Source organism: Gorilla gorilla, chromosome 8 (genome assembly GCF_029281585.2).
Source record: "Gorilla gorilla gorilla isolate KB3781 chromosome 8, NHGRI_mGorGor1-v2.1_pri, whole genome shotgun sequence".
NCBI classification, from domain to species: domain Eukaryota; kingdom Metazoa; phylum Chordata; class Mammalia; order Primates; family Hominidae; genus Gorilla; species Gorilla gorilla.
Genome location: NC_073232.2, coordinates 42,483,746 through 42,508,903, shown reverse-complemented (window position 1 = coordinate 42,508,903; position 25,158 = coordinate 42,483,746). Strand labels below are relative to the sequence as shown.

Sequence of the window (25,158 nt, the reverse complement as noted above, 5' to 3'; positions counted from 1 at the left end):
ATATTCTTGTATAGGTCTTTTTTGTGGTTTCACAGTCTCATTTCTCTTGAGTTGATACCTAGAAATGAAAGGGTCATAGCACAGGTATATGTTTAGTTTCATAGGAAACTGCCATACGATTTCCCAAAGGAGTTGTACCATTTTTACACTCCTTCCAGCAATGTATGAATTTTGGTTTGGGAGCACATATATTTAAATCAGGAATCTCAAAGATCTATTTCACCATAGTGTAAATGGATGGAGTGGAAGGAACTGAAGGTAAGGGGTCAATGCAGGAGTCCACGCATGAGCTACTAAGGGTCTGCACTCAAGCGGCCACACAGGGTGAGAAACGAATGAGCTATTTTGGGAGATAATGTCAAGTAAGTGAAAGTCTATAGAAACAGAGGAATCAAAGTTATCTCGAGTTCAAGCTTGAGGGAAGCCTCTGTTGGCGGAAAAGATGGGTTTCTTCTGGGGTGTGTTTACAGTGAGGGGCCATCTCACTGGAAATGTGGAAGAGGTCGGATCTGGAGACCGATCTAAAAGTCACCTGGCTAGAGAAGACAATCAAATCCAGAAGTTCATAGAACAAAATAAAGGTGAACATAGAGCAGCTAAAGCCTAAACATTTTGTAAGTAGAAAGCAGTTAGGGTGTGTTAAAAAAAAAAAAAAAGGCATAAGTGAATTGCTAGAGAGGCAGAAGACCAGAACAGTCTCCAGGTTTAGCCCTGTTCCTTGATGGGCAGCATCCCTTCAAAGTCCTCCAAGCACGGTGCCATGTTTTGCACTAGAGGACACCAAAGTGGCCTGAAAGGTTGAGGAACTTGCTGAAAGCTATAGGAGCAAATGGCAGAGCTTAGCTGCGTTATTCTTTCACTTCTCTTCCATTTAATTGTGCGGACACTCTTAGATGTCTTAAAATAGTCAAATGTCCTCTCACTTGCTTTAAAAAAAAAAAAAAAATACACACCTGAATCTGTAGGGCAGTATTTAATCTACTGAACTGTTTAGGTGTGGTATTTTATTTATTGGACGACTTACAGAAAAGGGTTGTATTTCAGTTATTTATGCAAATGGGGCTACTGTGGTCCCAACAGCTCTGGCTCTGGGCAGCACAAGACCCTTTGCCCACTCCCAGCTTTCCAAGGAACCCAAACCCAAATCCCTGCCAGCTCCAACTTGCTCAGCACTTTAATTGCTACAGTGGGAGCCACACTGGTGCCACAACTGCTCCCAAGCAGCAATATTTGTCTTTCAGTTGTCTTTCTGGTGACAATCTTTCAGCACAAAAGAATGCCTCAAACAGAGTAGGAATCAGCCCCTGTGGCAAATTTTTGGGAAGCACTTTGGAGTAGGTGTCCTTCAGGCTTGCCTTCACTGGTGACTAAAAAAGTGACTGTGATGGCAGGTGGATAATGGACTTGCTTTGCCAAATGTCCATTCTAGTAAATTATGTTTATGATTGAAATAATGTCCCACTTTTAAGAACAGATTCTCATGCCTGAGCTAGAGTACCATCTGGAAACTAGTGTTACTTATTGAAAGGTTTTTATTTTTGCTTTATTTCCCCCTAAATGTAGTTTCTAGTCTAAGGCTTTTTACCCCGTGAGTCTTGTCTTCCTTGACATACTGATCTTTACTTCATTGTGAGTTTCTGATTTGGCTACTAGAGATCTTGATGAGAAGCTACTTATGAGGCCTGGGTCCAGTACCATCCTTTCAACTCGAAATTGGCCAAATCGAGCTGTGGAGTTTAGTACATCATCTCTGTCATACACAGTGCAGTCCACCAGGAGACGCAATCCACCACCACGAACTCTTCATCCGATCAGCACGAGCCATTCATGTGCTGAAACACCAAGACCTGTGGAAGAAATCCTCAGAGGAGCCCGAGTGTAGGTTTCAAAAGCAGAACTTCTGGAAACCGTGGTAAAACTAACACATTTTACATACAGAGTTAATTTAAATATAAGACTGAAATCTATGCCTAGAAACTAATCATTAAGTAGTCTTATGACAGATTGCCCATGGGTTTAGGTCCAACACAAAATTTTTTAATGGGGTTAAATTTTATTTTATTTTATTTTTTTAGATACAGTCTCACTCCTGTCGCCCAGGCTGGAGTGCAGTGGATGATCATGGCTCACTGCAGCCTCAACTTCTGGGTCAAGTGATTCTCCCACCCCAGCCTCCCAAGTAGCCGGGACCACAGGCGGGTGGTGCCACCATGCCAGGTTAACTTTTTGTGTTTTTAGTAGAGACAGGGGTCTTGTCATGTTGCCCAGGCTGGTTTCAAATTCCTGAGCTCAAGCAATCTGCCTGCCTCAGTCTCCTAAAGTGCTGAGATTACAGGTGTGAACCACCGCACCCAGCAGGGGTTAAATTTTAATGAAATAGATATTGAATCTTTCTGTTGATCTAGCTAGAGTTCTGTCTATTTGTAAAAATAAAATGTTGGCTAGAATACTATATTGGGGTTACAAAAGGAATAAAGAACCTATTTATTTAATCAAACATTTTCCATGGTGGGAACATATTCAGTGAAATTCACTCCAAAATAATAGTTAATTCCCCTTTAAGGTTTTTCTGTACCATTGGGATCTGCTTATTCCATTGACAATGAAAACTTCATAAACCTCAGATAAGTAGTTGCTTACATACCAGGAAAAATATCCCTTAGCACTTCCTAGGAAGTGACACTAAAAATAATCGCCTTTCCCACCCTTCATTCACTACACACTCTGAGCCTCATGCAAAAATACCTAGGAGCCAATTTTAAACATAGAATTCTTTTAGCTGTTGATTCACAAAATGTCTTAGGATGATTAATTTCTAAAAATATCCTCAAAGGTAATAAGGCCACAGCAGTGTTTTCAATGCAGCTTCCAAGTTAAGCATTATCATGTGGATGTAGCTATATCTATACCAACAGAGCTATAAATGCATTCATTTGGGGATGAGTAGTCTTGATGTATAATTAATCTCTCATTCCTTCTGACAGTACTTTTTTTCAAAGTTGAAAAGTAAGTTGCTTTGTTACTTCTGGGACATGAAAGTATCATTCAGTTTCAATTACTGTCTTAAGGATGAGGAATACTGCAAACTGCTCCAGATCCTACTGAAGGGAATGAAGGTTTAGGAACTTTGCCCGAGAACTATAGTTATTAGGGAAAACGATAACCAGAAGGTCCAAAACTGTCAAGAATTCCATCATCAGCTGGGAATTTACAAATCCAAATCAGCAGAGAAGTGCAATACCAGATAGGGACAAATGTTTTATTCCAGTTCTGTGGGAGAGAAAAGGCCAGCTTCTGTTGTGTACCCAGAGTATAGAGCTTCAAAACAAAATCAGAAAACACTATTTTAAAAACTAATTTTCCAAAAATCCTGAGATCTCTACTTAAAAACACAGGTAGCCTAAAGCTTTCTGTGCACATTAAACTCATCTGCTTCATTTATCTGATTTCTAATCAATTTGCTGGTATTGTTATAACTTCATGCTTTCATACCTTGGTGTTTGTTGGTGGGATCTGCAGCCCAGTGGTAGCCGACTCACTCTCCTCTCCCTCACCGATGCCCCTGAGTCGAAATAATCTGCTACCACCTATTGGCACAGCTGAAGTGGAACATGTGAGCACTGTGGGGCCACAAAGACAGATGGTATGTTTCTTTCATATTGCCTCTCCATGTACTTACCATACAACCTAATGGGCAGTAATTCTGCAGGATCTGTGCCCTGATCTTGATTTATACTGTGTTTTGTCAAAAGTACAAACACAGTGCTAATTTATGACATGGAATTGGAGCTGTTTGGCCTGCATTTACCATATCTGCCATGGTCGATAGGGTTTTAACTACATACCACATTACAGATAGTTTTCACTGTTTCTGTAACTTTTGTCTCCTCTGCAGAAACCCCATGGTGACTCTAGTCGAGCTCAAAGTGCGGTGGTGGATGAACCTAACTATCAGCAGCCACAAGAAAGGCTCCTTTTGCCCGACTTTTTCCCCAGGCCCAACACAACTCAATCATTTTTGGTAGAGTGACATACTTCCTAGAATGGTCTTGATAGCTGGGGAAAGAAAAGGTGGGGGGAATACTAGTTTGGCAGACTTAAGATTTTATCTAGAGGCTTAACTCAGAATAAAAGTTGAGTTTCCAACAATAAAAAGTGTTATAAATACATTTTGTTCAAATTCTAACTAGTCCCTGATGCCTATTCTTTAATGCCTTATACAGAAATCACAAATTCTAAGCAATTTAACACTTAAGATATGTCTGACCACAAGCAAGAATATTAAATCCCAGTACACATCAGATAAGCATAACTTTATTGTGTAATCCTGTTCTTCTGGAATTAATAAAAAATTTTTTTCAGAAGCAGGCTCTTGCCATGTTGCCCAGACTAGACTTGGAACTCCTGGGCTCAAGCAATCCTGCCTTAGCCTCCCGAGTAGCTGGGACTATAGGTGCACACCACTGTACCCAGCTTAGGACATTTTCTTTCTACTGGTGTTTTAAATGCTGACACTGCCTACCATTTAGTAGGCATTTACTAGCCCTTTTAAGTAATAGAAAAAACCTGATCAGCAATGGGGTCATGCACTGACCTTCCCCATTTGTAGGCTGGGAGCTCGACCCCACATAATCTGCTTTGTGGCAAGAGCACTTGGAGAGCCTGGGGAAGTAACCAGGGACCCCACATCCTGACAGTTTTCAGGATGGTAGTGTTTGCAGCACACTTGTCCCAACTCATGACCCTTGAACCACAGCAGGCTAAAGCACTGCAAAGTTTTTCTTCTATGAGAAGAGTGGTAAGGATAATCAATATCAGACCTCTGTATTAGTTTCCTAGGGCTTAAGAAATGACCAACAACTGGGTGCCTTAGAACAGCAGAAATTTTTTCCTCACAGTTCCAGAGGCGAGAAGTTCAAAATCAAGGTGTCAACAGAGCTATGCTCCCTTTGCAAGGTCTAGGGAAGAATCTTTTTGTCTCTTCCTGGATTCTGGTGGCCACCTGTGATCCCTGGTGTTCCTTGGCTTGCAGCTGCATCACTCCCAATTTCTGCCTTTTTTTTTTTTTTTTTGAGACGGAGTCTCGCTCTGTCACCTAGGGTGGAGTATAATGGCGCAATCTCAGCTCACTGCAACCTCTGCCTACTGGGTTCATGTGATTCTCCTGCCTCAGCCTCCCGAATAGCTGGGACTACAGGTGCCTGCCACCACGCCCAGCTAATTTTTGTAATTTTACTAGAGATGGGGTTTTGCCATCTTGGCCAGGCTGGTCTCAAACTCCTGACCTCATTATCTGCCCACCTCAGCCTCCCAAAGTGCTGTGATTATAGGTGTGAGCCACTGCACCTGGCCTTTTTTTTCTTTTCTTTTAAGACAGGGTCTCACTCTGTTGCCCAGGCTGGAGTGCAGAGCACAGCTCACTGCAGCCTCAACCTCCTGGGCTTAAGTGATCATCTCACCTCAGCCTCCTGAGTAGCTGGGACTACAGGCGCATGCCACCATGCCCTGCTAATTTTTTTATTTTGTAGAGATAGGGTGTCACTATGTTGGCCAGACTGGTCTCAAACTCCGAGGTTCAAGTGATCCTCCCACCTCAGCCTCCCAAAGTGCTGGGACTACAGGCATAAGCCACATGCCCAGCCTGCCTCTGTCTTTACATGGCTTTCCTCCCTGTGTGTCTGTGTCCAGGGTTCCCTCTTCTTATAAGATACCAGTCGCTGAATTTAGGGGCCACCCTAATCTAGTGCGACTTTACCTTAACTTGATTTATCTGCAAAGACCCTATTTCCAAACTTGGTCACATTCACAAGTTCCAGGTGGACATAAATTTTGAGGGAACACTGTTCATTCTAGTAGACCCCACGAGGCTGACTTAGGGAGAAACTCACCAAAAACAAGAAAAGGAAACATGAGCATTTCTGATTCTTGGGGTTCAGTGTGAACCCCAGAAAGTTTGAGAACTTCTACTGAATTTGCCTTCTTATAATCTGACACAGGACATTTATTAAGTAGTACTTGATGGTTATATTACACAGCTAGATTCTCTGAAACTTTTTTTTTTTTTTGAGACGGAGTCTTACTCTGTCGCCCAGGCTAGAGTGCTGTGGTGCAATCTCAGCTCACTGCAGCCTCCACCTCCTCCTGGGTTCAATCGATTCTCCTGCCTCAGCCTCCTGAGTAGCTGGGACTACAGGCACCTGCCACCATGCCCAGCTAATTTTTGTATTCTTTTAGTAAAGACAGTGTTTCTCCAAGTTGCCCAGGCTGGTCTTGAACTTCTGACCCCAAGTGATCCACCTACCTTGGCCTCCCAAAGTGCTGGGATTACAGGCGTGAGCCTCAGCCAAACATTTCATTTTTTTTAAGAGACAAGTATCTTGCTACATCACCCAGGCTGGAGTGTAGTGGTGCAATCAGCACACTGCAGCCTCAAACTCCTGGGCTCAAGTGATCCTCCCACCGCAGCCTCCCAAGTAGCTGGGATTACAGGTGTGCACCTCTGCACCTGGCTAAAAACATTTAATTTTTGGTTGCCTTAGGAATAAAACTGAACAGATGAAAATGTTTCAGTCTTCTCTTTAAGTTTATTTAAAAAAAAGTAAAAATTACTTACCATTTCTCTCCCCATTTGCTGTCATAAAAAGGGAGATAGCTAGTTGTTTAGTTTATTAGGAATGCTAGCTGTGAGCCGGCTGCAGTGGCTCACACCTGTGATCCCAGCATTTTGGGAGGCTGAGGTGGGCAGATCACCTGAAGTCAGGAGTTTGAGACCAGCCTGGCTAACATGGTGAAACCCGTTTCTATTAAAAATACAAGAAAATTAGCCAGGCATGGTGGTGCATGCCTGTAATCCCAGCTACTCGGGAGGCTAAGGCAGGAGAATTGCTTGAGCCCAGGAGGCGGAGGTTGCAGTGAGCCGAGATCGTGCCATTGCACTCCAACCTGAGCGACAGAGCGAGAAGACTCTGTCCCCCCACAAAAAAAAGAATGCTAGCTGTCCTGGGCCTGGCACTACAGACTAGCACTTTGCTCCTTGCTGTTTTCATCTAGAATAGGGGCCAGTAAACTACAGTTCCTGGGCTACTCATTTGGCCTACCGCCTTGTTTTGTAAATAAACTTTTATTGGAGCAGTGCCACCAAGCTCATTTATGTGCTATCTATGGCTGCCTTCATACCATAACAGCGAAGCTGAGTAGTTGCAACAACCACCCTATGGTCCACAAAGCCTAATATAATAACTATCTGGCGCTTTGCAAAAAATAAGTTTGCTGACCCCTGATCTCTAAAATATAGGGGCTTCACCAGAAAAAGCTTCCTGAAATCTCTTGATTTCAGTGCTCTCTCAAGGGAACTACTGGGGGATGTTTTTATTCCAGAAGCCCCAGCAGGATGTCATATATAGCTTTATTTGATATTTGCATTTTAATATTTTAGTCGTATCTCTACATTTTTTAATTCCTTGAGGTAACTGTGAAATATTTGCATTTCATAATGCTAAAAAGTAAATGTAAAGTTAAATTTCAATATGGTGGTAAAGTCATAAGTATTTCAATGTTGCTGAAAAGGCTGGTTGTTTTAAATGAAAGCATTCATTTAAAATATATGCAGCAGCCAACAAAAAGAAATGAGACGAACCCCCTTAGAACTAACTGAAATATTAAACCATACGGATTATTTATAACTCCTGATTTTCTTAATGGCATAGTAATAACATTGAAGAATCTGCAATTTTTACAATAAATGGCTTTGTGGGCATCTGGCTTGGGATTTTCTACTTGAAATTCAACCCAGTGCACTCAGCTGACTCTTCCCTCAAGTTGGTAGTCTATGCCTTTTACCACTGTTGATTTCAAGGTTTTCCTGTGAACCTGCTAAAATATTATCCTTTCTGAGAAGATGCATCATAAGAAGTGTCTCCTCTTTTCTCTTGTAGGTGGATACACAGTATCGTCGCTCATGTGCAGTTGAGTATCCTCATCAGGCCCGACCTGGCAGGGGATCTGCAGGTAAAGGTGGGGCCATGGCCCTTATTTACTACTGTGTGGTTGTGTTAAGACCCAGCCTTTGTCTTTTTTCCTACACCTATTTCCCCTTCTTTCAGATTTTCTTGGATTTATTGTTTTCCCACATCTTTGTAAATCACCTAAAATTCATTTTGGAACATGGGGTATAATAAAAAGCTAGGAGAGTTCTATTGCTCAGAGCCAAAAAGTTTCAGATTCCTGTTTTCTTCATACCATGTAAATTAACTTCTCACTACTTTGGTAAACTGCCTTTTTTTTTTTTTTTTTAAATCTAAAAAGTTCAACCCAAATTAGTCCTTGTTGTAATGTTCAAAATATTCTTTAAGAACATAGCATGGATTTTATTATGCAGGCAAAATCCATATTCCTATGGATTAAACTGCTTTGATCAGTTAATCTGTTAGGCCAAGGTAAGAAAAGAAATTCTAAACCATCAGGATATGCTGAGTCTGATTCTATCGCATTAACTCTTTTTATCTTTAAATTATACTCTGTAGATGTACTAACAAAGAAGTGATGGGAGAAAATTGAGGGATGTCTTTTTTGAGACAGTCTCACTCTGCTGATCAGGCCAGAATGCAGTGGCATGATCATGGCTCACTGTAGCCTCGAACTCCGGGGCTCAAGGGATCCTCCCACCTAAGCCTCCCACATAGCTAGGGCTACAAGCAGTGCCACCATGCCCAGCTAATTTATTTTTTGTAGAGACAGGGTCTTGCTATGTTGCCCAGGCTGCAGGATGTCTTAATTCTTAATTCTTCCTGTGACAGTCTTCTCACCACGATCAGGGTCATTCTTATTATGCTGAAGGTAAATTTAGAAGTAATGGACAGCTGAGATGTTTCCTGTTAATGATCAAAATAATCAGCAACTATGGTAAAAAACTAGTCTGCCTCAAACCATCTTTGTAGTCCAAGTGATTTCTCAGCTCAGTTCCCCGTAGCATTGTCTGGTAGTCTTTGAATGCTTTTGTCAGATTCTGCTTTCAGATCTGCATTTGAGCTACAATTTCAGCCACATTGAAAGTCAGGTATAACTGGCTGGGCGCAGTGGCTCATGCCTGTAAATCCCAGCACTTTCGGAGGCCAGGGCGGGCGGATCACGAGGTCAGCAGATTGAGACCATCCTGGCTAACATGGTGAAACCCCGTCTCTACTAAAAATGCAAAAAATTAGCCGGGTGTGGTGGCAGATGCCTCTAGTCCCAGCTACTCGGGGGACTGAGGCAGGAGAATGAGGTGAACCCGGGAGGCGGAGCTTGCAGTGAGCCGAGATCATGCCACTGCACCTCCAGCCTGGGGGGACAGAGTGAGACTCCACCTCCAAAAAACAAACAAAAAAAAAAACCCTCAGGTATAACTTATGTAACACTGAAGTGGAAGTGAGTAAATCAGACATCTTGCTTCTTTTTAATTAGTGGGCTCTTCTACAAAACTAGTTTACTGCTTTCGTACCTTAAGAAAGTCCAATTCATAATTGGAGCAAAAAAGCCCTTAGCTATAAACTTGAGAGTGATTATCAAACCTAGACTGTCTACTAATGTTACTCTATGTCATCCGACAGGTCCTCAGTTACATGGGTCTACAAAATCTCAAAGCAGAGGCAGACCAGTCTCTCGAACCAGGCAGGGACCATAAGGCAAACGAGAAGAATCTATCAGGCTGCAGGAAACACGAGACTTCATGAAGCAGTATTCAGTCATCAAGTGATGCAGAGCTTGTATAGAAGATCGACTAGAAATCATCTTCATGAAGAGTGATTTTGGCACAAGTGACCGAAGAACAAAACACCATAGCGGCCAAAAATGACATGAGTGTTGTTTCTATCTCCAGTTACTCTCTCTTTCAGCAGAAATTAACCTATTCCATTGGAAAGGCAAGTTTGTACCCAAAGATGCAACAGTGAATAATACCCAAATCACTGCTCATGTTGTCTCTTAACAATGATCAGTTCAATCATATAGGATTTGATGAGCTCACACATACACAAAAAGCAGCAAATCATCAGTGACAATATCACTGGCTTCAGAATACTTCAGCCTGTGTTCATTTCTGGAGAGTTGTACTCAGTTTTAAGTCATTTTGCTGTTGAAAATCTGACCTCATCAAATAGATGTCATTCCTAAAACTCTCTTTAGATGTCCTACCCTATCAGCAGATTAAAATGGAAGGGGTGTGTAACTAAAAACGTAAATGTTAAGCATTAGTATAAAGTAACTTCTGTAATAAATTATATCGCATATTTTTTCAGATAGGACAGCTCAACCTTACGATGCATACCTGATGCCAGGTTATGCTTATTTTCTTCCTAAAGTAGGTTACTGGTCATATCTTTTTTCCAAATATTAAATGCACCTTGCCAGATATTCTTCTGCAGCTCTAAGGAAAGGAAATCAATTTAAAAATAATTTGCAGAATCTACTATTGAGCCACCAAAGTATAATTCCCTAAAAGTTTAAGAAACCCTGGCAATTAATTCAGCATAAACATATCCTATAAACAGCAGGAGAGGTTCAGCTTTCTGATTTTACTGTGGACCTTTTCCTAAGGGCATTCATGAAAGCAGCAACAGTTTTAACTATGGCTTACATTTATTTTAAATTTCACTAAATACAAATCTTGATTGTCATGCCAGTCTTAGATCTTATTAATTTTCAGAATGGATAAATTCAAATAATCATAAATTACGGTAACTTTTTATTATACCAAGGTGTTCTAATGCCATCATATGAAGACAGATGCTTCAAACAACCTGCATTAAATTATATTTTTAATAAAATTAAAATCTATTTTTAACCTATTTGTAGTCACAAACTGAAAATGTGTCGTCTTTACCTTAGAGCTAAAGGCTTACTTTATGCATACGGTATATTTAATAGTCTACAAATCAAAGATTTAAACAGTCCCTTAAAAATTCCATATATTCTCATACCAACTCATCTACATAGAAATGAAAATCTCTATTGTTCTCACAAACCATTACCATGAGTTCACTGTAACAACTGGATCAATATGGCTTGCCTTTCAAAGTTAAAGAGTCAGAAAGGGGCCTGTAAGAAGTCATTTAGCCCAATTCCCTCACCCTGTGTGTTTTCCCTCAAAGCCAGTGCAATTTTTTTTTTAACCAAAAAACTGGACATATTTAATACATACAGTTTGACAAGTTTGGATTTCACTCTTTGTTTTGATGTAATAACTCTTTTATAAGAGGAAACAGATTCAGACAAGCTCAGTGGCCCAACTGAAGACATTCAGCAATTAATGGCAGGACTTCAGTAATCAGTGGCAGGACTACAACATACATCTCTTCATGCTAGGGAAACCAAGCTCTCTATTATAAAGCTGACCAGGGCTATTGTTTTCCCCTTTTCTCTCATCCTAAACACCATTCATATTTTTTCTAGGTCACGTTTTAGTGGGATCATTTACAAAGCCCCCAGAACTTAATCATCATGTTTTACCTTTTTTATTAAATCATATACAGCTCTTACAAAAATGCTTGAAGTAATTTAACACCTGTACATCAGTACAAAACCTGGCTGAGTAAAATGAAGAGAGGATCTATTCAAGATCATTAAGACCGAATGTAAACTGGGAAGTATGTGGAAGATAGCTGTCCAGCAAGTGTCTGGAAGGTGTTCTAGCTGGGTAGAGAGCCTATTCTAACAGACACGCACAACGCAGAAAGCAGCATGAACAGAACCACATCCTAGATAAGAGTTCTGTGTACAGAAGATCCATGGAGGCAAGTGCTGTCAGGAAGGACACTGCCTCCCTCCACCCTCCCAACTGTCACCACCAAGTTCCTTCAGGTGAGACCTCACACAATGTCAAGTGCTTTCTAGGAAATACTAAGATCAGGTTGAGAGATTCTGCTTGGTCTGGTCAATCTGAAAAATTCAGGCTGGAAAGACACCTTTTCTCAAGAGTTGAATTGACTTTTGCCTTCAAATCTTGCCTGCACCTTGCCTACGATGGCATCAATTTACACCTAAGGACCTTTGAAGAGAAAAATTCCATTATTTCTTTTCTTTCTTGAGAGCAGATTTTTTCCCTCCTCCTTTGGAAGATTTGCAGTACTTTGCTTCCATCTGAGCCAGAAAATTGTCCATTTCCTTTTGCCGATCCTTTTGTCTGCTCTGTTTGAGAAGTTAAAACACAAGCTTTCACATTATCCATAGACAGAAAGTACCTAGTGGTTGCCAGGGGCTGGAAAAGTGGAGTAACTACTAATGGGTATGGAGTTTTTTTGGAATGGTGAAAATGTCCTACAATTGGTGTTAATAATTGTAAAACTTTGTAAATACATTTAAAACCACCAAATTGTACACTTTAAAAGGACAAATAGAAGGTATGCGGTTATGTCTTAAAAGAAGGAAACAAAATACAACATTCCAAAGAAAATATTAGCAGTAGGAATCAGATCATTAAAGATGTGGCAAGAAACTGCCAAGTTTACCTGAATGGCTGCCTTCAGGCTATCCACGCTTTCATCAAGCCCCAACTCCTTTCTGCTCATTTCTGCTTCTTTGGCCTCTTCCTGAGCCTGAAACAGGAACTCACATGAGACTCAGGGCCACCAGGAAATGCTTAAAATACATACTCTTTCCCAAAAGCAAATCTATAATTCTGTTTCAATTTTATGAATATATGAATAGACAAAATGAATAGAATTACATAACTATGTCATTCATTAAATGGCAACAATGCTGACAGCAAGCAGTAGATCCTCTGATTCCAATTACCATTTGTTTTTTACCCAATTCTATTTGCTAGAGGTAGTAAGTACTTTGGCACTCATAAATCACATGATGATAAAAAGGAACATGAGGCCGGGTATGGTGGCTCACAACTGTAATCCCCATACCTTGGGAGGCCAAGGTGGGAGGATCACTTGAACTCAGGAGTTCAAGACCTGCCTGGGTAACATAGTGAGACCTCAGTTCTATAAAAAAGAAATGAGCCTGGTGTGGTGGCATGTGCTTGTAGTCCCAGCTACTAGGGAGGCTGAGGTGGGAAGATGGCTTCAGTCTGAGAGTTCGAGGCTGCAATAAGCTGTGATCATGCCTCTGCACTCCAGCCTGGGTGATGGAGATGCCATCTCTTAGAAAAAAGAAAAAGAAAAAAAAAAAAGGCAAATGATCCAATTGCCAGGATACAGGTATTTCCAATTCCTCTCCTGGAAACCCAATTTACTCCATGGGACTGGTGGTGCCTTGTGAACAACCCCAGTTTAAAATGACTTCTCCCCAGTAGTCAGAAGAACCAACATCAATAAACTCAGTTTTAACATTTATTTACCTAATTTCAAAGCAGCCTTCCTTTGCCAAGTGTTCCTAGAGCATTGTTTACAAAATATCACAAGAACACCTTAGGGCAACAACTATAAGAGGCCCCAACACCCCTTGTGAATTTTCTAAGTAGCAATTAATGCTATTAATACTGAGGATGATGATACATTAGGACCCCTATCCCAATAAGACACCGTTTCCTTGTATTCAAATTCTCTCTTTAAATTCAGCATCCCCCTAAGGTTTGTTGAACAGTCTATCAAAACTATGCCATTTCCTCCTCAAATTCTAGGGAAGTTTCTCAAGCTAACAGTCTACTGTGAATGCAGCTGCACTCAGTTTCATCTCAGGAAATGATGAACAACTTAAGATAATTGTCAGCTTGAGTCTTAGCAGATGTAGCCTATGAACCAAAATGGTCTTGATATACACTCCACCGTTCCCCTCAGCTCAGCAGAAAGGGTGCAGCCTCTTATCTAGGCAAAACAGGCCCTTCAAATTTTCACCGGAAACAAAAAGGTCAGCTTTCTCTCTGCGAGCATCTCTTATGTAAAAGCTGCAGAAAAGTTCCTGAGGGCACTCAGGAAGGCAGCAATGGTCCTAAAAGTTGTGTGCTCCTTAAGAGAATCTAATGCCTGATGATCTAAGGTTTCATCCTGAACCACCCCCCCAACTCTCCTCACCCCCACTGTCACTGGAAAAACTGTCTTCCACAAAACAGGTCCCTGGTATCAAAAAGGCTGGGGACCGCTAAGCTAAAGTTTTTCTTTCAAAAAAAAAAAAAAAAGAAAGAAAAGAAAAATTCTGTATCCAACTCAAGAATCAAATTCGGGGCAAAGGCCCAAACATCTGCACTTTTAACAAGACGGTGTCTGCCATTCTCTTCTTACCCCCTCAACCGAGTAAGGATCACTGCCCATCCTGTGTACCCGGGTTCCACTAACTTTATCTCCTGAGGAATGCCTCAGGAATGCTACAAGAATTGGCCCACATGAAAAAAGATTTCAGTGCTACTTTACTATGGTAATATTTAAACAATCTATGCAATAAAAATCATCTTGAGCACAACATGCTAGAAAAAGTTTCTCTTGATGAACTGGTATGCGCATTTTATTAGATCAGAACTATAGACCAAGTTAACCCTAGTCCTTATTTCTGGAGTTTTATGTTTACTTCTACTGCTGTAAATACTCTCAAATCCTTTTTGGAAGCAGTCAAAATATAAATCCAGTGTTCAAAATCTTACCCTCCTTTTCCTTGCATTCATCTTTTGTTTCGATTCTTTGACAAAGGCATTATAGGATGGGACCTCTCCGGCGTCAATAGCTTGCTGAATGATATTCCTTATCCTGGGTTCCTCTGTGTACTGCACGCAAAGCACAGACTCCATGATCTGATCCATGTCACCCTTGAAGTCCAGATAGGCCTGCTTAATGTCAGCCAGCTCTTCTTCCGAACCTTTGTATGTCTTTTCAAAAGCTTGAATGTCCTCTAAAGATATCTGATGATAAAGGAGATTTGCTTTAACTTTGGGAATTTTACTTTAAATAGAACGTACATTAGTAAAACTAGAGTTAGGTGTTGAATTGCTGCAATACAACAGTTGCTTGAGTTGAAATTATTGAACCAGATTTTCTATGCCTAAGCTTCTCCGGAGTCCTCCTTTTTAAATCCAATCTTCATAACTGCTAACTAGGGACCAGGGAAGGGAAATTTAAGTGAAATTTCCAAGAGTGAGAGGTGATCGGAATCAGGACTTATATTTGGATATGTAAAATAAAGCGCATCCTGCAAAAAAAAATAAATCGGCCCTTTTCAGTGCAACAATCACATTAACAGGAAATTTAAAGCCCGTTTCAGTAAGCGTGCGTGTATCTGTATTTCAAGGCCAAACTCAAAATTCCTAATTCCTACAAAATTAACACAAAATACAAGATCTTAGAGGCAGTCAATAAAGGTTTGTTGATTGAATGATGGTAACAGTCACAAAGAAACCTCCAGAGTCCTTTACCTTTTTAAAGAGTAGCCGCCAATACGCCTCCCAGTCTCGGTCTTGGGTGAGCACAGGAGAGTCCTCGTCCACTGTTCCCTGCTCATCGTACACTGCTCTCTGTTCTCTGTCACTGAGAACGGAATAGACTTTTCCCAGGATCTGAGGGCAAAGAGTATCCGTAAATCACCCCTGCTCCTCCCACCGAAACCGCGGCGCGAGAAATAAAGATCAGAAGGCGCCAAGCGGAGCTCAGCGCGCTCCCCCGGGGCGGGGCCCGGTAGCCAAAAGGCTAGAGGGAGGCCCGCGCAGCCGGTCGGCTTCGGGGCGGGACCCTGCATACCTGGAAGCGGCGGGTGGCGTCCTCCTTGTCGCCCTCGCCCACCCGGTCCGGGTGTACCTGGAGGGACACCTTGTGGTAGCCTCGTCGGACCTCGCCGTCGGAGGCCTCGCGTCGCACGCCCAGCACCCGGTAAAGGTCGGCGGTGCCGAACACTTCCTCGCAAAGGTCCAGCAGCCCCATGCCGGGCGGAGATACGGCCCCGGAGGAAGCAGCTGCTCCCAGCTGCGCCGGGTACAACCCGGGTCTGCTGCTTTTTCGCGCCCAAAAAGCCCAGGGCGCCTGCGTCACAAACACTGAAGGGGCGTGGCCACGCCGCGCATCCGTGCTTTACGGCGGCCGCAAAACGAGGTGTGGCGAGTCAGGCTCGGGCCCGGGTAAATAACGCCGGCATGTGGAGTCACAGTCCCCGGCCGCGCGCAGGAGCTAGGTCTTCAGGGAAGTGATGTTGCTCGGGTTTCTCCTCCCCTTGCTCTGGAAATCTGGCGTCCGTTTTACCTTTTAGTGTCCCAGAACAACTTTTTCAAAAAGTTCATATATTAGCTTGAATTTACAAACTGCTGGCCTATTTTTTTAAGTAGAAAACGGCCAAACATTAGCATTCAGCAGTTACACATGGTTCAACTTAACAGATGTGTTTTTTCAAAAATGTTCCTGAAAGGAATAGGTAAAGCTGTAGACCCAAATAATTTTGCACCCCACTGGTTGGAAATGCTGGGGTACTTTCCCTCTAGCTCTGCAGGAAAAAACCCTATACTGAAACCCAAAAAGCACAAAACACGGGTCTTCCAAAAACTCTTACCTAATAGGACTTTCACCTTACACATTGGTGGAGAGAGATAACATGACCCAAGCGTCCATCTTAATAACATAAACTGCTGAAGCAAAGGCTCTTTCTTTTAATACTCTGTGAAGTTCACAGCTGGGTTTGAACATGTTGGATCCCAGGTGGCAGCAGAGTGGGCTGGAGCAATCATCCAAGAGATGGTGAGAATCTTGGGCCTGGAGACCCAAAGCAAGGTTGAGGCTGGGGATAAAACTTTGTTAGTAGAGTAAACTCACAGAGGAAGTATGAGTATACGTATCTTAAAGGATAAACAATGCTAAGTGAATACCCAAGTTGGCAGAAAATACCTTATCAAATATCTTATCCCCTCACTGATGTAGCATTTTTCAGAATCATTCTGCTCTGCCAATAAGTTTCTGCAAAGCCTCAAACTCTCCAGGATACATCTTTTAAACCTTTTAAACCTCCCAGAGTTGCCGTGATTTTCAAAGCATTTCTCCTTCCCAGATCCAAGATCAAACTCAGCTGAAGTCATTTCCTCTCAACCTGCCCTGGCATCAAAGTCTCAAAGCAAGTGGGGGCCGACCAGCAACAACCCCAGGGGAGCTTTGACAACCACAGAATTTGAGATGGCTGGTAATCGTTCTCAGAACATAAAACACAGAGTAAGTCGGCATATTGATAGAACCTCCTCTATAAATTTCCTATATCTTAGTCACATACCAGAGTTAAGCCATCTGTCTTTGCTCATTTTTCCCTCTATGGACAACATAATATGTTGGGAAGGGCTTTCCAGGAGGGCATAACCGGGATATGAATCTTACATCACTGGGCAAGTTTCCACCTCTAGGCCTCAGCTTCCCTATCTGTAAAACGGAGATAATCCTACGTGCCTTCATAATACCTTACAATTGTCACAAATAACCTTGTACACAAAAGGCCTAGGATATATGTAGATGCTTTGCAATATTATCTTCTTCCAGTTTCTTGTATTTTTTAAGGTATTCAAATACATCCATTTTAACATTTTTCTATATATACATTTGCTACGGAAAATTGAAATCGCACACTGAAATATCCTTTTATTGCAACTCAAATTTTCAAAAACCAGAAAATCAAATTATTATGCTCTAGCCAAATTATGTAATGTTTTCTTTTTCTTTTCTCTGTCACCCAGGCTGGACTGTAGTGGAACAATCACAGTTCACTGCAGCATCGGCCTCCTGGGCTCAAGTGATCTTACTGCCTCAGCTTCCCGAGTAGCTGGAACTATGGGTGAGCAACACCACAGCCAGCTAATTTTTTAAGTTTTTGTAGAGACGGGGTCTTGCTGTGTTGCACAGGCTGGTCTCAAACTCTGGCTTCAAGTGATCCTTCCACCTCAGCCTCCCAAAGTGCTGAGATTACAGGTGTGAGCCACTGCCCCAATGGTATCTTTATATTATTTTTCCTTACAAGTTACTTCAAATTCTTGATGTTGAATTTCATCTCACTGACTTCAGGCTTTTAAAACACATGGGAATACTTGAGACCTAAGAATGGTTGTGAGTCAAATAAAAAAGTAGAACTAAAGTATACTGAAGTTATTCAAAATACATTCAAACTATAAAGATCCCTTATAGATTACTGGCATCAAGGTAGGAAGGAAAAGATACAAGAAGTAAAATGCAACACTCATTACAGGTTGTCAGCATTATTGGTATACAGTTTATCCTAACACAGAGCAGCTTTCTTAACCTGCTCCATAAAATTACCAGCAAGAAAGAAAAGTACAAGAATAAGGTTCACAGCTGAATTGGCTTGGTGTCCTAATTCCCTATTCCAGTATTCTCAGAAGGATCCCATCTATGTATAATATATGCAGAAATCACAGCCACATTTGAATGGTTCAATCTTGATTCATACTGAACTCCCTTAAGCCCAGCAGTTTCTCATTCTTAAAAGGTAGGTTATTAGAGCCCCAAAGCAATTTTCATAACAAATCTACCTTTGTATATTTAAGAATATGCATTAAGGCCGGGAGTGGTGGCTCACGCCAGTAATCCCAGCACTTTGGGAGGCCGAGGTGGGCAGATCACAAGGTCAGATTGAGACCATCCTGGCCAACACGGTGAAACCCCATCTCTACTAAAAATACAAAAATTTGCCCGGGCAGTGGCTCACACCTATAATCCCAGCACTTTTGGGAGGCCAAGGCGGGCGGATCACGAGGTCAGGAGATCAAGACCGTCCTGGATAACATGGTGAAACCCCATCTCTACTAAAAATACAAAAAAATTAGCTGGGTGTGGTGGCATGCGCCTGTAGTCCCAGCTACTTGGGAGGCTGAGGCAGGAGAATGGCATGAACCCAGGAGACGGAGCTTGCAGTAAGCCGAGATCGCGCCACTGCACTCAAGCCTGGGCGACAGAGCGAGACTCCTCTAAAAAAAAAAAAAAAAAATTAGCTGGGTGTGGTGGCGCATGCTTGTAGCTCCCGGGCTACTCAGAAGGCTGAGGCAGGAGAACCGCTTGAACCCAGGAGGTGGAGATTGCAGTGAGCTGAGATTGCACCACCGCACTCCAGCCTGGCAACAGAACAAGACTCCGTCTCAAACAAAAAAAAGAGAATATGCATTAGGCAAGACAATATAAACCTCCAATTACAAAAATCAATTAAGAAAGGTTAACTGTTCTTGCACTTGTGGGATGAACATGAAGATCTGAATGGGCCATGAATAGTCTGCTGGGGGTTTTGAAGCAGGAAGTCTTGGAAGCCAGTAAATTGTAAAGTTGTCCAAGAGACCCAGAGCCCAACTCAAAAGTCCAATCCTCCCATAGCCACTGTCTATCCCAAGACAAAGTCGAAAAAAGCTAATTAGTACCCACACCCAGCTCTAAGTCACACAAGAACAAATCTCTCCCTGGGCCCTGTGCAGGCCAGGCCAGAAGAGCAAGGGCAACTCAGGATACTCCATTTATTGAACTCCAAATCTAACAAAATTAAGATCGCTGCAGTGTTTCAAAAGGACCTTGACCTTGTTCCCACTGCTATGCTCACTAAAGTCAGCTCATTTATGTTTCTGTAGCCTCTGTATCTGTAGCTTCTGCATCTGTTTTCTGAGAAGCTAACAGGACTTCACGTGCCCGTTTCCTTCGCAGTCTCTCAGCATTTGTGATCATCATAGGATGCAGAGGGAAAAAGCCAGCAAGACCTAAAAGTAACAGATTTTTCACTTATTATAACACAGTATAAGTCAATGCTTCCCTAGGAACTCTGTCTCACAGAACTGAGGTCTGAGATCTGACCCAGTGCATGGATGCAAACCATGCTCCTCACTTGCCAAACTCTGTACTACTTCTCCCCGGCGAGGAGACAGTGGATGTCTACTTCCCTAACAATATTCCCCTTACTTTAAAAAACGTAAACTGACAGATGGCCATTCAAAACATACTATTCCCATTTTTAGCATAAAATACCAGTCACCCAAAGTCTTACAAATGAGTCCACAAAAGGGGCCTCCAGATTCAAAATGCCAATTAGATCACAACTTCAGCTCCCACTTCAGTCCTGAACAGCCTAGAGGGAATGAAAATAACTCTATTTTTTCTTTGAGATGGAATCGCCCTCTGTTGCCCAGACTGGAGTGCAGTGACGCGATCTTGGCTCACTGCAACCTCCGCCTCCTGGGTTCAAGCGATTCTTCTGCCTCAGCCTCCCCAGCAGCTGAGGCTACAGGTGTGTGCCACCACGCCCAACTAATTTTTTTTTTATTTTTAGTAGAGACAGCGTTTCACCATGTTGGCCACTCTGGTCTCAAACTCTTGACCTCAGGTGATCCGCCCGCCTCGGCCTCCCAAAGCGCTGAGATTACAGGCGTGAGCCACCGTGCCCAGCCGAAAATCATTCTTACACCTACTGTCCTGGAGCTGACTTCAGTTTAAAATCCCCTCAATAAGGTAAGACCAGAGCTGAGTTACCCAGAAGCTTTTCCATAGGCTTAGAGAGGTGGGCCCCGCAGCCAATCCAATGACGGATCCTGTCTAGGTTGAGGGCAACGAGTTTTTCTCCATGACTGTTGGGCAATGGATCATAGGAGCCCAGCTGTTCTACGAAACGGCCATCCCTGGGACACTTGTTGTGAGCAGCCACAATGCGGTAGAAGGGCCGATTGGTGCAGCCACCCAGGGCAAGGCGGATGGTTAAGTGGCCCCCACGGTAGGCCTTGCAGAGGAGAGTAGCTGTAGAAAAGCAGCTGGTTAGGACACAAAAAACAGCACAAAAAGGACAAAATGACACAGACGGCACAATTCCCTTTTCCCACTGAAATGTCTCACTTCCAATCCATTCCTGTCAATCCAGTTTAGATGCTATTCTTCTTTGTGAAACCCCTCTTGGCCACTCCACCCAGCAATGACCTCCTCCTCATACCCAAACCCACTCCGCATGGGCTTGCCATTCACTAGGCTCTGTGACCTTGTCGGAGCCTTAGCTGCTTCAATGGGGTGGAAATTTTTCAGCGGTGATTAAGTGGGGAAAAAACTGAGAGAAGGATCAAATGTAAGGCAGTGTGGCTGCTTCAGGTTCGGGTTGCCTCCATCGCGCCTGGGAGAGCACTCCCCACCCGGCCCCGAACTCCCGAGCCCCGTGACAGCCCGGAACGTCTCGCGGGGGCCCGATGACTCACTGAGGTGGACCATGGTGCCGCCGGCGTGCGGCTCCTCGGAGCGCCCCGCTACCCGCACGCACCAGCTCTACGGCCTTGGCAGGGCAGAGAACAAACACAGAAAGAACCTGCAAGCCGACAACAGGCCGCACCGCCAAGCGGTCCAAGCCCGAAAACCTCGACTCCGGAAGCGGATGATCCGCTCGCCACGCCTCTTCCGCTTGCCGCCCTATACTTCCCACAATGCAACACGGTGACCCCTAACGTACCTTAAACTGCTGCAAAAGAGGCGTTTCTCGTGGTGTCTTGTGGGAGTGGCGGTGCGATCCGTCTCAGACTTGTGAGTCCCTGCTGGAGTCAGAAGTTTTAGGCGAATCCCAGGCGCGCCAAGAGAAGTGCTACAAAAGCCATCCATCTTGCAAGCGTTGGTGCCGAGGCGCAGCGCTGAGAACGCAAATACTAAAGGGCGCTGTTCTTTCCTCGTGGAGCTCACAGTCCGCTGGGGAGACCGTGAGATGACAGCAGAGAAACTACGGCGATCAGTAGTACTCAGTGCAAGGACAGCGAGCAGAGAAGGCAAACCTAGTGCTTGCTAAGGAAGACTTCACAGAGGAGGTAGTGTCAGGGCCGAGACTAGGAGAAGGATTGTAAGTGACTAGAGTTTACTTTATCCTTCTCGTTAACCAAAATTAATTTACCTCTCACCTTTTCTCCTGTTGTCGTCCCACCCCTATCGAGGCAGTCACACCTTAAAAAAAAAAGGAGGGGTTATTCCTGCTTTTGCCGTGCTGTGATCCAGGGCAGAGGTGAAGTATGATTTTTTTTTTATCTGTAGCCCTAGAATATGGCCTCGGTGATGAGGGTAACGGTGTCTCCTTGGAGCCCTAGTGGTTTAGATCCATGAAGATGCCTGTGTTTGGTGAGAAGGTGTCAATAGCTCCACCTTCAGCAAAGACCTCTCTGTTCAGCTTTTTCGTTTACTGTTAGTTCCAAAGGGCTAGCTTGCTCTTTGCCCTAATACAGTGACCCAGCATAGCAGTCTTCCTCCAGGGCCACCTTTGAAAATGATGCCTTAATTCCTGTATTTCAGTTAACTGAACCTGTCCAGAAACCTTAGCACCTGACTTCCTCCAGGAGTGCTCCAATAAGCTTTCATCAGAAACCCTAATAATGACCCCACTATACCTTAATTTTATTGTATGTATACATATGCCATATAATTATTATAGCAATTACACTATAGTTATTTATATAACTAAATACCTACATGTAACTCAGTATACGTTAACTCCAGAACCATGCTGATGAATTTTGAGTTTCATATCTCCATTTTTTTATTGTGACCCAGTTTCTCGTCAACCAGTAAAACATCCAGTAACACAGCCAATGGAAATAAATGAATGGATCTCTGTTTATAGTGAAGATTCTTTCGTTCTCCAGCTCCAGGCTTCATACGGTAAAACTCTCTGGGAAGGAAAGGAACTCAGAGTCCCATGCAGAAAATTGTTCAGCTGGAGGGGTATCAGAAAGATGGATTTCCAAAGCCAACTGTTTCCTGTAGTGTGTGGATCTCTGCAAGCAGAGCCTCATCTTTCAATTTCAGCTACATAAAAGAGGAAGAAAGGGAAAGATATGTCATACGTGATATACTTTATGTGGCTTTGAAGACCCCTCTTTTGTGGGGCTACGGCTAAAGAACATAGTTCCCTGGGATGGAATTGGCTCTTCCTATTTCCCTACTTCATGAAAACTCCAGTAGAAGACCTTAGAACCTTGTCCTGGTTACATGGATATGTTTACTTTGTGAAAATTCATCAAGCACTATGCACGGTCATGATTTGTACATTTTTTTGTAAGATAACTTCATTAAAATTTACTTTTTTTATTTTTAAAAAGTGTTCACATTATTACCAGCATCTCTTGGCTAATGCATAGTATTCCCATCTGGCAAGTGATATCAGGGAATCAGAGACAGAAATCATAGGCTTATATTAGATCTGGTTTTAGTTTTAGAATCTAGATATGTAGTAGAGACATCTAGGAGCCTACAGAATACCTATTTTTTCTTACTAACAAAATCTTAATTTCTTTTCAAGGCAGCAATGCAATCAGCTAAAAAGCCACATTTTCCTGCTTCCCATGCAGCTAGAGGTAGTCATGACCAATTGCGGCCCAATGAAATGTAAACTAAAGTCATTGGGTAGGACACCTGGAGAAGCCCTTTATTTAGGGAAAGTCCTTTAAAGGGAAGTGAAGTAGCATGGCTCCTTTTTCCTTTTCCCCTTATTGTTCTTTATCTTGCCTGAAACGTGAATATGATAGTAAGCTACGCTGGCTGTCTTGCAACTATGAGGGATAGAAACTGCATGCTACAATTGGTGGAGCACAAAGATAGATTTTGGGTCCCTGATGACATTGTGGAGCTGCGGTACGAGCCCTGGACTTTTCATTAGATGAGAAAAAACTAATTTGTTTAAACCACTGTCTCTCAAGTCAAGTTACTTGCAATTCATAACTAATAGAACAGGCCAGGCATGTTGGCCCCCACCTGTAATTCCAACAGTTTGGGAGGCTGAAGTGGGCGGATCACTTGAGACCAGGAGTTCGAGACCAGCCTGGCCAACATAGCAAAACCCTGTCTCTATGAAAAATACAAAAATTTGGCCAGGCATGGTGGCTCACACTTATAATCCCAGTACTTTGGGAGGCCGAGGTGGGGGGATCACAAGGTCAGGAGATCAAGACCATCCTGGCTAACACGGTGATACCCTATCTACTAAAAATACAAAAAATTAGCTGGGGGCAGTGGCGGGCGGCTGTAGTCCCAGCTACTCAGGAGGCTGAAGCAGAGAATGGCCTGAACCTGGGAGGCAGAGCTTGCAGTGAGTGGAGATTGTGCCACTGCACTCCAGCCTGGGAGACAGAGCAAGACTCCATCTCAAAAAAAAAAAAAAAAAAAATTCAGCTGGGCATGGTAGCACATACCTGTAATCCCGGCTACTTGGGAGGCTGAGGCACAAGAATCACTTGAACCGGGAGGTGGAGGTTGCAGTGAGCTGAGATCGTGCTACTGCACTCCAGCCTGGGCAACAGTGCAAGACTCTGTCTCAAAATATATATGTATATGTAACTGATAGAACAGACCAGGGGTTGTTCATGAGCCAATCCAGCTCACTACCTGTTTTTGTTTGTTTGTTTGTTTTTGAGACGGAGCCTCAGCCTCCAGAGTAGCTGGGACCACCGGTGCCCACCAAGACGCTCGGCTAATTTTTTTGTATTTTTAGTAGAGACAGGGTTTCACCGTGTTAGCCAGGATGGTCTCCATCTCCTGACCTTGTGATCTACCCACCTCAGCCTCCCGAAGTGCTGGGATTACAGGTGTGAGCCACCATGCCTGGCCACTGCCTGTTTTTTTGTAAGTAAAATTGTATTGGAACACAGCCATTCACTTATGTATCACCTATAGCTGCTTTTGTACTACAAGTGCAGAGTTTAGTAGTTGCAACAGACTGTTTGGCCTACAAATCCCCCAAAATTTCCTATTTTGCCCTTTACAGAAAATGTTTGCTGATCCCTAGACTAGACCAACCCCTACATATTATACGAGGAAAATGAAGCCCACAATATTATTAACACAGTAAGTTAATGGCAAAACCAGAATCATAATTCAGGTTGACTGACTCCCAGGCTATCTTTCTATTAACTATTATATATTCTCTCTAAAGAGCTGGAAGAAAGATCACCTATGGTAATATGTAGGTTGTTATTACAAACCCAGCAGCCCCACGATAATGGCAAAGATGGTAAGAAAAGCCTCTAGAAAAATATTCACATTATGAAAGTCCTGAATTAAGCCAGTACCTCCCTCCTAATTTCCCACCCTTAACATGGGGCAGGCAAATGACAGAGGCATCTGTGTCATACCTTGATCATGTACTTGTAGGCCTGCTCAGCTTCTAATTGCCGTCCAACCTGAAAAAAGTGCAGCAGTTGGTGATGATGACAGGTCATAAACATTATGGTAAGGAAAATACATTGCCTCAGCTAAGGCAGAGGCACCTACACCTAAGGCAGAGGCTTCT

General features: G+C 43.0%; 4 protein-coding genes and 1 long non-coding RNA gene across 22 annotated transcripts in view; 2 read left to right on the top strand and 3 right to left on the bottom strand.

Moving 5' to 3' along the window:
• FAM149B1 (family with sequence similarity 149 member B1) overlaps window positions 1–10,823 on the top strand; it is a 75,993-nt gene extending 65,170 nt beyond the window's left edge. For 3 of the 4 annotated variants that reach the window (XM_055353500.2, XM_031015177.3, XM_063709730.1), the window contains 5 exons: window positions 1,654–1,878; window positions 3,520–3,643; window positions 3,896–4,021; window positions 7,935–8,007; window positions 9,588–10,823. In XM_055353500.2, coding sequence (XP_055209475.2) covers window positions 1,654–1,878; window positions 3,520–3,643; window positions 3,896–4,021; window positions 7,935–8,007; window positions 9,588–9,661 — 622 coding nt within the window. In that variant the 3' untranslated portion in view covers window positions 9,662–10,823. The remainder of the gene's footprint in view (window positions 1–1,653; window positions 1,879–3,519; window positions 3,644–3,895; window positions 4,022–7,934; window positions 8,008–9,587) is intronic. The other variant, XM_031015178.3, reaches the window with a different exon arrangement.
• Window positions 1–16,671, bottom strand: part of DNAJC9 (DnaJ heat shock protein family (Hsp40) member C9) — a 30,851-nt gene extending 14,180 nt beyond the window's left edge. The window contains exons 1-6 of one of the 4 annotated variants that reach the window (XR_008669138.2): window positions 15,648–15,851; window positions 15,326–15,466; window positions 14,561–14,815; window positions 12,483–12,569; window positions 3,493–3,620; window positions 3,234–3,318 (exon numbers count right to left, since the gene is read on the bottom strand). Coding sequence is in view for 3 of the 4 variants with exons in the window: in XM_019034551.4 (XP_018890096.1) it covers window positions 12,043–12,162; window positions 12,483–12,569; window positions 14,561–14,815; window positions 15,326–15,466; window positions 15,648–15,827 (783 nt within the window). In the remaining variant the exon portion in view is untranslated. Of the gene's footprint in view, window positions 1–3,233; window positions 3,621–11,473; window positions 12,163–12,482; window positions 12,570–14,560; window positions 14,816–15,325; window positions 15,467–15,647 lie in introns of those variants that run through there. The other 3 variants (XM_019034552.4, XM_019034551.4, XM_055353502.2) reach the window with 3 other exon arrangements.
• Window positions 16,045–21,321, bottom strand: MRPS16 (mitochondrial ribosomal protein S16). Of its 2 annotated transcripts, none has more exons than XM_063709733.1 (3): window positions 21,098–21,281; window positions 20,391–20,651; window positions 16,045–16,142 (listed from the first exon to the last, which is right to left on the bottom strand). In XM_063709733.1, the coding sequence occupies exons 1-3, from the start codon at window positions 21,108–21,110 to the stop codon at window positions 16,045–16,047; spliced, it is 372 nt and encodes a 123-aa protein (XP_063565803.1). In that variant the 5' UTR covers window positions 21,111–21,281. The 2 variants fall into 2 exon arrangements, with proteins under 2 accessions (XP_063565803.1, XP_004049632.1); XM_004049584.5 differs by lacking the exon at window positions 16,045–16,142 and adding an exon at window positions 17,488–19,624 and having other exon boundaries at window positions 21,098–21,321.
• On the top strand, window positions 21,302–22,971 carry LOC109028558 (uncharacterized). Its single transcript, XR_002007566.4, has 2 exons — window positions 21,302–21,882; window positions 22,425–22,971. It is a non-coding gene; the product is annotated as an uncharacterized lncRNA (long non-coding RNA).
• The window catches only part of CFAP70 (cilia and flagella associated protein 70), a 104,684-nt gene continuing 101,911 nt past the window's right edge, over window positions 22,386–25,158 (bottom strand). For all 11 annotated transcript variants that reach the window (XM_019034553.3, XM_055353487.2, XM_055353490.2 and 8 more), the window contains 2 exons: window positions 25,001–25,048; window positions 22,386–22,679 (listed from right to left, as the gene is read on the bottom strand). In XM_019034553.3, the coding sequence (XP_018890098.3) occupies window positions 22,599–22,679; window positions 25,001–25,048 (129 nt within the window). In that variant the 3' untranslated portion in view covers window positions 22,386–22,598. The remainder of the gene's footprint in view (window positions 22,680–25,000; window positions 25,049–25,158) is intronic.